Raw genomic sequence first — 16,261 nt, forward strand, 5'->3', positions numbered from 1 at the left:
TTCTGGTTTGTATCAGAAGTTCATATATAATTAATTGGGGCCTCATGCCCCTAATGTTTCCATATCTGGTCTCATCTTTCATTTATCTAACTCTGTTCTCGTGATTAAGGAAAGATGGACAGACAAATGACAATGGGAATTTAAAGGTCTACAATTTTTTTCAAATTGAAGCCCAATTATTATCTCATTTATGTCATTTACAGTATTGAGAATTTCTAATTCTTCGTTGGCCCCTTGGAATTTATGGGCCCGAGATGATTATCTTTCTGTCTAGGCCATAATCTGCCACTGCTATGAGGACCATTTTAACCCATTAAGGGTTGGACTCATAATGGGACGGTGGACGATGAAGGATGGACCAAATATATCTGGAGGACTACACTGCAAGTAATTTTAGTAGATAAATTGGTAGCTTAGACTTAGAGAATATCAATCTCAAATTCTTGCCTTTTATTAAATGAATATAAAAGCTTTTAAAATGCTTTTTATTATTTTTGTAAATTAGTAAGATAAGATGACAAGACATACTGTTTTTGGCAGTACAGTAGGCTATTATTTGGACGAATTTTCATTTATTGATTATCCTAATGTTTATTGTAATCTGTAATATATATTTGAGCATATTTATTACAGATGCAAACATGCATATATTTGAGCATGCATATACAGTATATGCAATCATTAAACAATTTTCAAGATTTAATGCCTTCTAAATTTCTCAATTATTCTCATTAGAATTTCTCTGAAAACAAAACATTTTGAGAAACCAATTTGATTACTTGTAGAAAGTTTTTCAAAAATTACTTCAGAGGTATAAAATTGCATAAGACCTTTAATAATTTTAATAAGAATAACTTTTCACCTGCGAAAACAGAAATTTTGAAAACACACAAATGAATAACTCCTTTGACTATTGGTAAAAAGAGCATATTTGGCATCGCTCAACCATTAATATCCGTTCACCAAAATCCTTATTATCTGACTGGAAACTTTACTCCAAATTCCATGTTTACATGGAAAACTCTGGTCAAAAGCTCTCGAATCCAATTCAAATGATGAATTATAGAAAGACCAGTTGGATAGTTCTTGAACCACCACACAATATTTACAATTATCCAATGAGGATGAATACAAAAAGGATGAATACGAGAAGATGTTAATTCCAGTTTAAAATTCATCTATGATATCAAGAAAAGTAGTGATCAATATGTGTTCAAATGGAAGACATTTTCCATTTACATTTGTGAGAACCGAGGGGGTTAGTTGTCCCCACTTACCGGCGGCTCTCTATGTCGCGACAATAATTTGTCTTTCATACGAATCATCTAATCTGTATTCTCTAAGTTAAGAGACAAGAGAGAGATCTCTAGGAGAGAGATTTTGCAGAGAGAGAGTATACAAATAGATATCCAAAAAAAAAAAAAATATCTCTAAGTTCCCGATCCATACTATGGGTCGTTGGTAAAAACGTTCCTAGATCGTCACAGCAGTTATGGCGAGTTAGCGACGGATAGGGTGACGGTATGGCTCAGTAGATGTGGCAGTCGATGTCCACCATGGAGGTGTCTGCCTTGTGAATGTCCGCCTTGTGGACTGCATCCAAGCCCTCTTTATACTATTTTTGAGGGGGTGAGAACTATGACATCATTAATGATTTATACACACACCTGTTCGTGTGTTGATGTCTGAATCTAGCGTGTACAGACAACCGACACAGAGAAGTTTGTTTAATTTATTGATATTGGTGTCTAGAAGATATGTTTTTATAATATAAATTTCTATAGGTTTGACGGCTCTCATCCATAAATTAACATTCAGCTGGCAATAATTTTTTTAACCTGGTCAACTATCTAGATATTGTTTATATAAAACATCGCATTTGACTACGAACAAGGCGATTTATTGCTGTAACCACGTGTCATGTGCAACCGAAGAGGGGGTAAAAAACATCTCTTATTCCCGTCTTGTTGATATTAACGTCTATAGAATTACCTTTAAACAAATGGAGGAGATTTCTTTTATTGATATACTAACAATTTTTTTTCGAGGAGATGTCTCGGTCATCGACCGCAGAAGGCCCCCCTTTTTCCCTTTTCACCTAATCCTGAGGTTTATTAGAGGGGTAATACGGATCTAAAACAAAAGGGTTTTGGACCGTCACACATTTTATTCTAGAGGTATATATCTCTTAATTAAATAATAAATCACATTTTACTATAATTCTATATATTTCAATTTAATAATTTAACATTTTATCAATCATAATTATTTAAATAAGTGTTATAAAAAATTATGAATTTGTGCTTATAATTTTTTAATGCTAAATTTTATTTAAAAATTTAAATTACGTAAATAAAGCAATTTTAGTTAAAGAATATTTAACATGTTTATTATTTACAAAGTTGTTTATAATCAATATTAACATTACTTTTTAAATATCATTAACTTTCTAACTGGTTTCCTTTCTTTTAATTTACCTTTTCTAATTTTGCAATAATTATTTATTAATATGTTAAACATTATTTGGACACATTTCATCAATTGAATTCTATCTTTCTTACAACTGCAAATATTATTTTGAAAACAAAATTCATTATTTTCAATTAATTTATTCATTACTAAGCTCACTAAAGCTTTCTTTCCATTTTTTAGTGCCAAAAATTTGCATTCATACTCATTCAGAATGGTCTGAAATATCTGAAAGGTATTTATGCTCTTATATTAACAACAAATTCTTATGGCAATTTAAGACCTCCTTTTGCCAAATCATTATCTCAGTATCCATACTCCAGTGGAGAATCACATGCTAGTAATAATTTACATTGTTCACAAGAAGTTTTCTTAATAACTGAATATGCAACATCTCCTGCAGTGTAAATCAGAATTGACATGTTCTGTTCTGTAATAATAATATCATCAGATTATTCTATTATGTCTTCAAATGCTTCTTCAACATCAGAATGAAATTTATCCAACTCTGCACTATTAGCACCTGATTCAAGAAATGCTCTAATTTGAAAATTCCCAATTTTGGATGACTTTTATAGTTAGCAGGCTTATTAATTTCAGTTTTCTTTCTGATTCAATAATTTCAGAAACAGAAATATAATACTATTACTTCCTGACATCTGTCTATACTGTGCAAAGCAAGCTTCCAGCATATCTGTTTGAAATTTACCCAATAACATATAATGTGAAGTTCATAAATTGCTTTAATTGTATGCTCTAATGCTTTTTGAGTTTCTACTGTTAATTTCCCATGTGGATATTTGAACAACCTGATGATTATAATTATTCTATACATGTCTTTTATTGGTTCAGAAAATTTGTCTTTTAAAATTTTCCATTTCTCTGGATGTTTAACATTGATTATTTTCCACAATTAGAGATTATATCAAGAAAGTAAGCAGTCTCCAGACTGTTTTGTATTTGCTGTTTGATTTTCATCTCAATGCAGCTATATTTTTTTTCATCAGATATACTGCAAGCTAGTGCTACATTCTGTCTCTCTAACTTTGATGGATAAAGCACCTTCTGAGACAATTTTGGAGCTAATTTAACAGTACTATTTTCTTCTTGAAAATATATTATTTTTAGGCAATGCAAATTAGCAAAACATATATCAGGAAGTGAATTATTATTATCAAATAAAACAGAATATTTTAACTCTACGTCGCTATCTATCTATAATTGCCATAGTTATAGTTCTTGCATCGGGGGCATCTTTGATGATTTTTATTTCACTCCGCCCTGTGGGCACTAAGAGGGCCTCTTTTAGCAAGCCCATTATGGATTCGGCCAGGCCCACAATGGGGCGACCGGGTGGTGAGGCACGGGGCCCGACATATCCGAACGGGCCACCCCCCGAAAAATTCGTTCCCGGATCCCTAGAGCGATAAGTTGCCACTTTGACCATCCGGCTACTATAAACAAACTTGGTTAATTAACGACGGAATATCGGAAGCGGCCATTTTATTTTTCGAGATGACGTTTTCTCTGGCTTGCAAATGATTGGCTCCTTAAAATTCGCAATTGCTTTTCACTTCTGTTAATGCAGATATTATATACTCTCTTATGTATTTTTTATTATATTTATTTACTTATTTATATACATTTTTATTTTTATTGTAAAACTGAAGGTGATAGTCATTTATCTTGTTATGATCGGCGTTATTTTTATATATAGTTAAATATTTGATTTCGAAGATTTAACGTTTCCATGTTCTATTTCTAAATATTCAATACCCTGACGTAAACGTTAAATTTTTAATAAAACATCCATGTTTATAGTGCATTTGTTTGTTTCGTTATATTTTATTTCTTTATTATTATTTTAAATTATTTTATTCAATTTTTATGATTATTAAAAAAAAAATTATAAAATTAACTATATTCGCGAAATTTGGCGTGAAATCAGAAGAGAATCGACCGAATATGGCAAATGTTGTATTAACCATCATACTTTGCGTAGTCCTTCCTCGTTGTCGTTGAAAATGGGTGAGTTAGTCGTTTCAGAATTCAATCCAATGTAATCTAAGTATAGAAATGAATTTGTCTTAGTAAATTTACGTTATTATTCTTCATTTATTCATTCTTACTAAATTATGTAAAAAGTTTATTGTTTTAGTATTTAAACAATAATTCGATTTCATATGCGCCACGAGTCTATTGTCTTTCTAGATTTAGCCGTAAATTCTTGATAATTTTATATTTATCAGGTATTTCTAGAGACCATTGGCATAAGCGTCGAAAGACTGGTGGAAAACGCAAACCTATTCGAAAGAAGAGGAAGTTTGAGCTTGGTCGACCATCAGCAAACACAAAGGTTTTCAAATATTTCATTTATTTAAATGTTTTTTTTTTATAGCAATTTATTATGTGGTGGTAATAATTTACCATAATTTTTATATTTTTCTTGGTATCTTTTCTTGTGACTATCTTAGAAAATATTGCCAGTAATACATTGTCTGATAATGTCCTTTTAGCTTGTAAAGATTGAAGTTAGGAATACAGCATATTGTTTATGGTTGAGAAATCACAAAAAGTAATGAGAGAAATGCTTTAATGGAGTAAATATAAATAATAGTATATGTACTTTCAAGTACTTTTGATATGCCAAATTGAACCAATTACTGTATTATTTATTGGGCTGTAATGATAATTTAACGATTGGAAATAAAGTAATTTGGTTGTAGGTAGATGGTTAGGCTGTTGCCTAATGGAAATTTAATTATTTGTTTAAATTTAGAATATGGAAGTGAAGATCAGACTTAGAAATAGTGTAATTGGCAATGCATTTTGGGCAGATAGATGCATTGCTTGGAAACGAGGACTTATAGATTTAAGTCTCACTCTGGAATCTTTTCTCTTGACAAAATAATTTTCCTCTTATCACAGGTCCTCAAAAATCACTGCCTTACACATCTGATTGTGAATGTTTTTTTTTTATTATTATCAAAGGATTGCGTGCATAAGGTGAGAGTTTTCTGCTTTGATGTTATTTTTTTGTGACCTGACATTTATAAATGATGTGGAAGTCTTAAGTCCAGTACAATAGAGTTGATGTGGCAGCTTTGGCATCTAGATGCTTTTTATGTCTTGTGACTGCTTGCTTTTTGACTACTGCCAATGATTGATACAAATTGGTGATCAACTGTGCATGAGTGTTGCTAGTCACCAAATGAAAATATCCAACAAGTTTGAATATGCTCTTTGTTGAAAAGTATAATCTTGAGTCTACCCTTCAATTTCAGGAAAATTTGCTTTAACATTGAGACTAGTTTTCTTTGATATCAACTCATTTGCACTGGGCTTTAGACCTCTCAATCACTGTAAGAGATGGTCATGATGTTGATGAGCTACACAGCATGACTTAATGATATGCAAGTGAGTAGTTTTTTTCATCCAGGATTCTTGTCAGACATACCTTAATTTCTCCTTCAAAGTGGCTCCTACATGTCCAGGGTAGACTATTGTGTTAATTGCCAAGTTGAATGCATTGTTTCATTGAGATGTGGTCTCTCTTCCAACTTGGTCATTGTGTCTTTAAGAAAACATGAATTGTCTTTAATATTGGCAAGTTTTTGCTTGATGCTGTTACTATCAAAACACTCCAGAGGCTTCTGAAATGCAAATAGCATCTTCAGGATTGAATTTTTAGCTACTTGGTGTATATATTGTAAATATTGTCATAATAGATGACAGCAGATAGTCATGTACTGTATTTGATACATCCAAGCAGGCTCTGGTGGAATGGGGACACTAGGAAGTATCCTGAAAAATTCCTGTTTTTATTTTGGAACTTTATGAAGACTTTTACTTTCCTGGCTGTTACGTATACGTAACAAGGGAAAGTATTGGAATTGTATCAAATTTGACTCTGAGTTTTATGCAAATCTCCACATTTTGAGACCTGAGTCAAAAAAAAAAAATTTTTCGTGGACACGTGTGTGTGTTGACATCTATTTTGCTTAATATCTCAGGATGGGATAAAGATTAGGAAATGAAATTTGGCATGGTGGCTTATATATGAGGAGCATTAATGCTATTAAATTTTTATGGTGAAAGGGTAGGGAGATAGATGGGTCATGTGTTGTATTTCAAGAGGGATAGGAAAGACTTAATGAAGATTGTATTCAGTAATGACATTTACACTTTTTTTTTCTTTTTTAATATAAAACTCACCCCTACCCCAAAATTAAGCTTTGCCATTTTATAGTAATTAAAAATATAAAAGTTTTTTTTAACAAAAACTGATAACAGATGGAACAAAACACAATTTTATTTGTTTGCTTAATAATTGTAAAAGATTTTTTTAAAATAAAAACTCATAACAGCCAGAAAAATTATGCAAGTCTTGTTGATAGATTATTTTGCAGTTAGTAATCAATTTGGCCCACCAGTGGCCAAGCAGTTCTATTCCTTGAACACTGGAAGTTTGGTCATGGGTTTGCACCTTGCCAGGACAGGCTGGTTTTTTGGGTTTTCTCCACTACTGTAATGCCTGAATAGGGGCAAGTTACTCTTAAAAAAGATCCTCCTAGGCAGATTGCTCAAGTGTTGCATTGCCATAACTTACAAAATAAATAGTAATCAATGTATAGGAAAAATTATGTGAACAGTTTTACAAATTCTACTAAGTGTAGGTACAGTACACACTAAGTAGGTTAAATGGATTGTTTTGGTATAAAAACACTTGTGTACTGGCTGCTTTGATCATTTGGCTAGCAGCATCAGATATGAAATGGTACACTCTATCATAATGTGTTCTGTTGGCCACAGAATTTTTAGTGGCTGAATGATTGATTGCTTCTATGAAAATTGTATGGAGCAAATATATATTTTCAGTTGCTGCCTCTGTACTTTCAAATGCCTTTTCAAGCACATCAACTTTCACTTTGACCAAATTTCTGCCTGTTGAATCTATGGTTTTGTCAACAGGTATCCACAGATTTTTGTTTGTTTGTTTTAATTGTATTAATGGTTTCATTGTACAGTACAGATCACTGATATAGTAATTTTGAAGATTTGATTCATATAGTATGTTTTTCATTTGTATATTACTGATGGAAATTCTTAAACACAGCATTAGTGAGTTAGTAAGATGTGAACTCTTGAGTGAGGGATTTGTTATCTTCTGCAAAGTAACTATGCAGGGGCTGACAAATCCCTCACTACTTCACTATGAGCAAAAAGTCAATGGTACCATACCTGTACATGTGATCCTTTGTGAAATATTTATTTCCGAAGGTCGGTTTTTACTGTGAACCAGTATCCTGCCTATTTTCCATGTTTCCTGTCGGTCAAGACAAGCAATAGCAAGCCTTGATTGATGCTCCATATGTAATCATGCACTGGGGGATGAGTTCCCTAAAACTATGCATCAAGTACTCCATGAAGTCAAGTGATTAATCAAGGCCTGCATATGCTAAATAGATAAACACGGTAGTCAGTGTAGTAACATGACTGGAAGTAGGTTGATTTTGGGGGGCTATAACTTGCAAAGGGTCACATGTAGAGATAGGGTTCCTTTTGACTTTTTTATTTTTATGGGTATGGTCTACAGCTCTGATAATGTTCAACCCCCTTCAATTTCAGGAAAATTTGCTTTAACATTGAGAATAGTTTTCTTTGATATCAACTCATTTGCACTGGGCTTTAGACCTCTCAATCACTGTAAGAGATGGTCATGATGTTGATGAGCTACACAGCATGACTTAATGATATGCAAGTGAGTAGTTTTTTTCATCCAGGATTCTTGTCAGACATACCTTAATTTCTCCTTCAAAGTGGCTCCTACATGTCCAGGGTAGACTATTGTGTTAATTGCCAAGTTGAATGCATTGTTTCATTGAGATGTGGTCTCTCTTCCAACTTGGTCATTGTGTCTTTAAGAAAACATGAATTGTCTTTAATATTGGCAAGTTTTTGCTTGATGCTGTTACTATCAAAACACTCCAGAGGCTTCTGAAATGCAAATAGCATCTTCAGGATTGAATTTTTGGCTACTTGGTGTATATATTGTAAATATTGTCATAATAGATGACAGCAGATAGTCATGTACTGTATTTGATACATCCAAGCAGGCTCTGGTGGAATGGGGACACTAGGAAGTATCCTGAAAAATTCCTGTTTTTATTTTGGAACTTTATGAAGACTTTTACTTTCCTGGCTGTTATGTATACGTAACAAGGGAAAGTATTGGAATTGTATCAAATTTGACTCTCAGAGTTTTATGCAAATCTCCACATTTTGAGACCTGAGTCAAAAAAAAAAAAAAAATTTCGTGGACACGTGTGTGTTGACATCTATTTTGCTTAATATCTCAGGATGGGATAAAGATTAGGAAATGAAATTTGGCATGGTGGCGGTAATGCTTAGGAAACACCAACGATTTTCCTCTTAATTATATTTTCAATAGAGACATACATGCTAGACATGTCCAAAACACATCGAATATATGATGGGAAACTAATTTAAAAAACGCTATAAACAAAAAATCGTAGGACTACTTACCGACTGTGCACTGCCATCGCTGAAGCTTGTTTTCGTCGTGGAACTGCACACTGCAGGGCGGACGCGCGCACAGCGTGTCACGTGACCTGGCTTCGACGTCAGTCGCTCACGTGATTACAGCTCTGACGCGTTTCCGGACAACTTTTTCTCGTGGCGGAAGAATTCGTTCTGTTTGCACTATACTTCGCTGGCGTCATGTGATAGAGCAAAGACACCCTACGGTGCGCACATTAATAGCGGTGGCTCTGGGCTGCTATTTGTAGACATTTGCGAACGACGGTGAAAAAAAAGACGCTCGTAATATCGAGTATCGTGATGGCGGAATCTATAATTTTAAAATGTGCGTTTTTAGAGAGAAAATTTAAAAGATGGGTTCCAACAGCATTCAAAGTAGCTGCGAAAAAAACTCGAGACGGCACTTATACATATTGACGTGCGTTTTCACAACTTGTAAATTTTCATTCATAAAACTACATAATGGACACAAAATCAGAACTATCTGAGCCATGGAGCACGCCACGTACTCAACTGGACGTACTCAAACTGTGATCCGCAGACTGGAGATGATCCGTCTTATCATTACTTTTATTTTAATTCACAAAAGTATTGGTCTGCGTGGTATTGGAATTGGGGGGGAACTGGGTGTGAGAACATTCCTCTGACGCGTGTTGCATCTATTGTTTTTTAAGTAAAACATTTCCAAATAGAAAAGTCTTTATGTAGTAGCCTATTGATCCCACATCTTACATATAAATTATTGTTATATAACTTTACATTTTTAAATTAAAAGGATTAGTTAGGCTATGTAAAACATATATGCTTATAAATTTAAATAATAAATTTATAGTTATAAACATTTAATCTGAATTTTAAAATAATTTGATTCTGTTCTCTTTTTAACAAGTTAATCTCGAAAAATAAATCGTCCTTGTCAGATCTCAACTGGTGAATTTCGCTATAGAATGTTACAGTGTTACGGAAGCGTAACTAAACAAAGTTCGCCAAACTGGTCCGCGGGCTGTCCACGCGGGTTGCCGCAAGAGGTAACCACGTGCTAGGAATAATGGTGAGTTCTGAACCGTTTCTACATTCTGGCGGGAGTGCGCGCTGTTTGCAGTAGTAGTTTACGGTAGAAGTCAACGTGGCGTGCTCCATGGCTCAGATAGTTCTGATTTTGTGTCCATTATGTAGTTTTATGAATGAAAATTTACAAGTTGTGAAAACGCACGTCAATATGTATAAGTGTCGTCTCAAGTTTTTTTCGCAGCTACTTTGAATGCTGTTGGAACCCATCTTTTAAATTTTCTCTCTAAAAACACACATTTTAAAATTATAGATTCCGCCATCACGATACTCGATATTACGAGCGTTTCCTCGCGTTTTTTTATGCAGCGCTCGAGAAGCGCTTTACAGCGAACACACTGAAACTGGTTTCTAATTGGCCAATACTGCTCGTTACGTCATTTCGCTACACTCTCGCTGCATAAAAAAACGCGGGGTCTTTTTTTTTACCGTCGTTCGCAAATGTCTACAAATAGCAGCCCAGAGCCACCGCTATTGATGTGCGCACCGTAGGGTGTCTTTGCTCTATCACGTGACGCCAGCGAAGTATAGTGCAAACAGAATGAATTCTTCCGCCATGAGAAAAAGTTGTCCGGAAACGCGTCAGAGCTGTAATCACGTGAGCGACTGACGTCGAAGCCAGGTCACGTGACACGCTGTGTGCGCGTCCGCCCTGCAGTGTGCAGTTCCACGACGAAAACAAGTTTCAGCGATGGCGGTGCACAGTCGGTAAGTAGTCCTACGATTTTTTGTTTATAGCGTTTTTTAAATTAGTTTGCCATCACATATTCGATGTGTTTTGGACATGTCTAGCATGTATGTCTCTATTGAAAATATAATTAAGAGGAAAATCGTTGGTGTTTCCTAAGTAAAGCATTACCGTTTTTTTTAACAAAAACTGATAACAGATGGAACAAAACACAATTTTATTTGTTTGCTTAATAATTGTAAAAGATTTTTTTAAAATAAAAACTCATAACAGCCAGAAAAATTATGCAAGTCTTGTTGATAGATTATTTTGCAGTTAGTAATCAATTTGGCCCACCAGTGGCCAAGCAGTTCTATTCCTTGAACACTGGAAGTTTGGTCATGGGTTTGCACCTTGCCAGGACAGGCTGGTTTTTTGGGTTTTCTCCACTACTGTAATGCCTGAATAGGGGCAAGTTACTCTTAAAAAAGATCCTCCTAGGCAGATTGCTCAAGTGTTGCATTGCCATAACTTACAAAATAAATAGTAATCAATGTATAGGAAAAATTATGTGAACAGTTTTACAAATTCTACTAAGTGTAGGTACAGTACACACTAAGTAGGTTAAATGGATTGTTTTGGTATAAAAACACTTGTGTACTGGCTGCTTTGATCATTTGGCTAGCAGCATCAGATATGAAATGGTACACTCTATCATAATGTGTTCTGTTGGCCACAGAATTTTTAGTGGCTGAATGATTGATTGCTTCTATGAAAATTGTATGGAGCAAATATATATTTTCAGTTGCTGCCTCTGTACTTTCAAATGCCTTTTCAAGCACATCAACTTTCACTTTGACCAAATTTCTGCCTGTTGAATCTATGGTTTTGTCAACAGGTATCCACAGATTTTTGTTTGTTTGTTTTAATTGTATTAATGGTTTCATTGTACAGTACAGATCACTGATATAGTAATTTTGAAGATTTGATTCATATAGTATGTTTTTCATTTGTATATTACTGATGGAAATTCTTAAACACAGCATTAGTGAGTTAGTAAGATGTGAACTCTTGAGTGAGGGATTTGTTATCTTCTGCAAAGTAACTATGCAGGGGCTGACAAATCCCTCACTACTTCACTATGAGCAAAAAGTCAATGGTACCATACCTGTACATGTGATCCTTTGTGAAATATTTATTTCCGAAGGTCGGTTTTTACTGTGAACCAGTATCCTGCCTATTTTCCATGTTTCCTGTCGGTCAAGACAAGCAATAGCAAGCCTTGATTGATGCTCCATATGTAATCATGCACTGGGGGATGAGTTCCCTAAAACTATGCATCAAGTACTCCATGAAGTCAAGTGATTAATCAAGGCCTGCATATGCTAAATAGATAAACACGGTAGTCAGTGTAGTAACATGACTGGAAGTAGGTTGATTTTGGGGGGCTATAACTTGCAAAGGGTCACATGTAGAGATAGGGTTCCTTTTGACTTTTTTATTTTTATGGGTATGGTCTACAGCTCTGATAATGTTCAACCATCATTCAGAGGTACAGTAAGACTTTGATTATCGTTGATTTTTTTTTTTTTTTGTGAAAAATTTGCCTCAGATTTTGCCAACATTCCCACCACATGTCCTCACTGCTAATTTTGCAAAACCGCGTGTTTTCCTGCTCAGTGTGATGTTGTCTCTCGTGTGAGCATTATCACATATGTCTAGCAAAACAATGGGCATATCAAAAACTCAGTGCACAGCCAGCACCTCTGTTAAAAATTTCAGATAACTTTTGGTTCCTTCCAGCAAACTGTAAGCATCTTTTTCTGTACTCGATACACCAGCAAACAAGATGGCAGCCACCACGAGGCTCGTAAAAGCTCTATTTTTGTTGACAATTTTGTATTTAATTTATTTGTTGATGAATAAACCCTGAATAAATTAATATTTGGTTAGTACATTAAGAGAATATTTTAATATACTAGTATATTTACGAGGGTCATCCAGAAAGTAACGACCATTTTGTTTTAATAAATGAAAGAAATATATTTTATTAACAAAAATGTGTCACATACCAAATTGAAGCTTGGTCTATTTATCTACATAATCACTGTCATTATTTAAGTATTTGTCGTATCTGTTTGAGCTTTAGAATTTCTGTGTCATAGTAGGCTGCTGCCAGTCCATTAAGCCAGTTTACTGCATTCTTCACCTTGTCATCACTTCCAAAACATTTGGAGAAAGTAACTTTTAAAGACAGAAAGATAGAGCATGTAGCAATGCAGTAATTAGTCTACTTATAATCTAGAAAGTTTGTGAAAGCAATAATGTGACACATTCCAGTTACTTTCTTGAAAGTAGTAAGTCTAGAAAAGTTTTGAAAGCAAGTAAATGTACTTTAATAAGCAGAATATTGAAAATATGCATTTGTAACTTCTGAATCTTGGTTTACTGGATCTTTAGATCTCTAATTAAAACTCAAATATGCATTTGTGTAAAAAAATCCAAGCCCTACTTATAACACATTATGGTATAAATATAAAAATCAATTTTAAATTTATATCTGCTTTTCAAATTTAAAAAAGTAGGATGTGGTATTTCATAATTAAGAATTAGTTGCAAAGTATTAGCATCTTTTCATATTTTCTTTGTACAAAATTTTATAGAAACATTTCACTTGAAATAGCTGAAAAAATAAAATGATGAAATTTGCGTGTCATCTGTAATTTATTGATGAATATTTTAAAATAAACTGATATTTTTATTTATGTTATGTATATGTATATATAGGATTTTAAATATTTGTTTGTCTTTATGAATTTATTTTAATTTCAGATTGGAGTGAGTAGAATTCACACTGTTAGAACAAGAGGAGGGAATAAAAAGTATCGTGCATTAAGGCTTGACCATGGAAATTTTGCATGGGCATCTGAGCGTGAGTATATATTAATAAAAAATAATTTTGTGTAATTTAATTCATGATGATAATATCATTACATATATACAATATGATGATTATCCTACAGCGCACTGATAGGTTATAATTCTCTCATTTATTAAATATATTTAACTGGATTAGCATTTATGTAGAATTTGTTTTATTTTAGATTGCACTCGCAAGACTAGAATAATTGATACTGTTTATAATGCAAGTAACAATGAATTAGTGCGTACCAAAACATTAGTTAAGAATGCAATTGTACTGATTGATGCTACTCCCTTCCGACAATGGTATGAAGCTCATTATGCACTTCCACTTGGAAGGAAGAAGGGAGCCAAATTGGTAAGTTTCAAAATTTACAATTATCTATTTCAACATTATATAAATTTAAAAAGTTTATTTTACTATACTATTATTCAAACTTGTAGACAGAGGCTGAAGAAGCAGTTCTAAATAAGAAACGAAGTAAAAAGACTGAGAAGAAATATAAAGAACGTCAGAAAATTGCTAAAGTTGAACCTGCTCTCGAAGATCAGTTTATGACTGGACGAATGCTTGGTGAGAAAATATTGTAACTTTGTTATAAAACTATCTTAACTTTTTGTTTACTTTTATTTATTTATTAGTTTGAAATGCTTATGTAAAATATTTATGATTACAGATATTACATAGTTTATTAGAAACATCTTTTGTTTTAAACTTCTTACAGTTTGTTTGAAACAAACCTTTTCATCTTTATACTGTGCTTTAATTCTATATTTTCACTATTAATATATATGGTCAAAATACAGTCATTTTCTAGGAATTGTCATATCCACAGACTCCATAATCACCAATCAATCAACAACTTTATTTAACCCAGGTGTGTTTTAGAAATTACAGTACAGTAGAGCGTTGTTTATCCAAATCAATTGGGGACTGGGGATGTTCGAATAACTGATTACATACAAAAAAATATATTAACCTATCTCATGTTGAAATTTTTCCCCATTGCGTGTCGCTTTGCGTTGAATTTTCGTCGATGTTAAGCCTAATGTAAACTTTTTAAAATAATAATTGTAGCTATTGTATCGTTAAAAATTTTTTCTTTATTTTTTACGAGCAAAATAAATATATTGAAAAATATAAAAACAAAAAAATGATACTTTAGAAGTTAATCTAGTATCAAAAACATTCTATTCAGCATGACACACATCCTCATAAAAACACCACACAAAGCTGCCAGTCCTGCCAGCTAAAGCACACATGAACAAAAAAAAATGTTGGAGTAGCCCAAGATAGATATAGCCAAAGATTGCAGTGCCACAGCACTAGCGCAAAATTTAAATTTGCCAACTGGAATTCTTTTGGATAACTGACATTTCAGAAAAATGACGCTCTGCTGTATTTCTTTTCTCAGTGAGTTTTCTTCCATACAAGCAAAACAAGGCTCAAACAATTGTGAAGGCTGGGAATTCCTTAGCCTACAGAAATCACAACTTCACATAAGATGCAGTGCAAGTTTTGTCAAAAAAAAATTCTTATATGCTGTTAAATACAATAATTTATTTTAAATATATTAATAAATATTTTTTTAATATACAGGTAACCCCCGTATAACNCAAGTTAATCTCGAAAAATAAATCGTCCTTGTCAGATCTCAACTGGTGAATTTCGCTATAGAATGTTACAGTGTTACGGAAGCGTAACTAAACAAAGTTCGCCAAACTGGTCCGCGGGCTGTCCACGCGGGTTGCCGCAAGAGGTAACCACGTGCTAGGAATAATGGTGAGTTCTGAACCGTTTCTACATTCTGGCGGGAGTGCGCGCTGTTTGCAGTAGTAGTTTACGGTAGAAGTCAACGTGGCGTGCTCCATGGCTCAGATAGTTCTGATTTTGTGTCCATTATGTAGTTTTATGAATGAAAATTTACAAGTTGTGAAAACGCACGTCAATATGTATAAGTGTCGTCTCAAGTTTTTTTCGCAGCTACTTTGAATGCTGTTGGAACCCATCTTTTAAATTTTCTCTCTAAAAACACACATTTTAAAATTATAGATTCCGCCATCACGATACTCGATATTACGAGCGTTTCCTCGCGTTTTTTTATGCAGCGCTCGAGAAGCGCTTTACAGCGAACACACTGAAACTGGTTTCTAATTGGCCAATACTGCTCGTTACGTCATTTCGCTACACTCTCGCTGCATAAAAAAACGCGGGGTCTTTTTTTTTACCGTCGTTCGCAAATGTCTACAAATAGCAGCCCAGAGCCACCGCTATTGATGTGCGCACCGTAGGGTGTCTTTGCTCTATCACGTGACGCCAGCGAAGTATAGTGCAAACAGAATGAATTCTTCCGCCATGAGAAAAAGTTGTCCGGAAACGCGTCAGAGCTGTAATCACGTGAGCGACTGACGTCGAAGCCAGGTCACGTGACACGCTGTGTGCGCGTCCGCCCTGCAGTGTGCAGTTCCACGACGAAAACAAGTTTCAGCGATGGCGGTGCACAGTCGGTAAGTAGTCCTACGATTTTTTGTTTATAGCGTTTTTTAAATTAGTTTCCCATCATATATTCGATG

General features: G+C 34.1%; 1 protein-coding gene across 1 annotated transcript; it reads left to right on the top strand.

Moving 5' to 3' along the window:
* The first annotated feature begins 4,342 nt into the window (after nucleotides 1–4,342).
* LOC111639609 (40S ribosomal protein S8-like) lies at nucleotides 4,343–14,293 on the top strand. The gene is made up of 5 exons (XM_023385501.1): nucleotides 4,343–4,497; nucleotides 4,719–4,825; nucleotides 13,598–13,697; nucleotides 13,870–14,045; nucleotides 14,132–14,293. The coding sequence occupies exons 1-5, from the start codon at nucleotides 4,494–4,496 to the stop codon at nucleotides 14,276–14,278; spliced, it is 534 nt and encodes a 177-aa protein (XP_023241269.1). The 5' UTR covers nucleotides 4,343–4,493; the 3' UTR covers nucleotides 14,279–14,293.
* The last annotated feature ends 1,968 nt before the right edge of the window (nucleotides 14,294–16,261 follow it).

This window comes from Centruroides sculpturatus, unplaced genomic scaffold (genome assembly GCF_000671375.1).
Source record: "Centruroides sculpturatus isolate CEXI.00-Female unplaced genomic scaffold, Cexi_2.0 scaffold1038, whole genome shotgun sequence".
Classification (NCBI taxonomy): domain Eukaryota; kingdom Metazoa; phylum Arthropoda; class Arachnida; order Scorpiones; family Buthidae; genus Centruroides; species Centruroides sculpturatus.

What these genes read in the sequence shown, in the direction of transcription:
- LOC111639609 (XM_023385501.1), top strand. An exon ending in GACCATCAGCAAACACAAAG is followed by an intron (nt 4,826 to 13,597) that starts GTTTTCAAATAT and finishes TTTTAATTTCAG; the next exon opens with ATTGGAGTGAGTAGAATTCA. An exon ending in GGAAGAAGGGAGCCAAATTG is followed by an intron (nt 14,046 to 14,131) that starts GTAAGTTTCAAA and finishes TCAAACTTGTAG; the next exon opens with ACAGAGGCTGAAGAAGCAGT.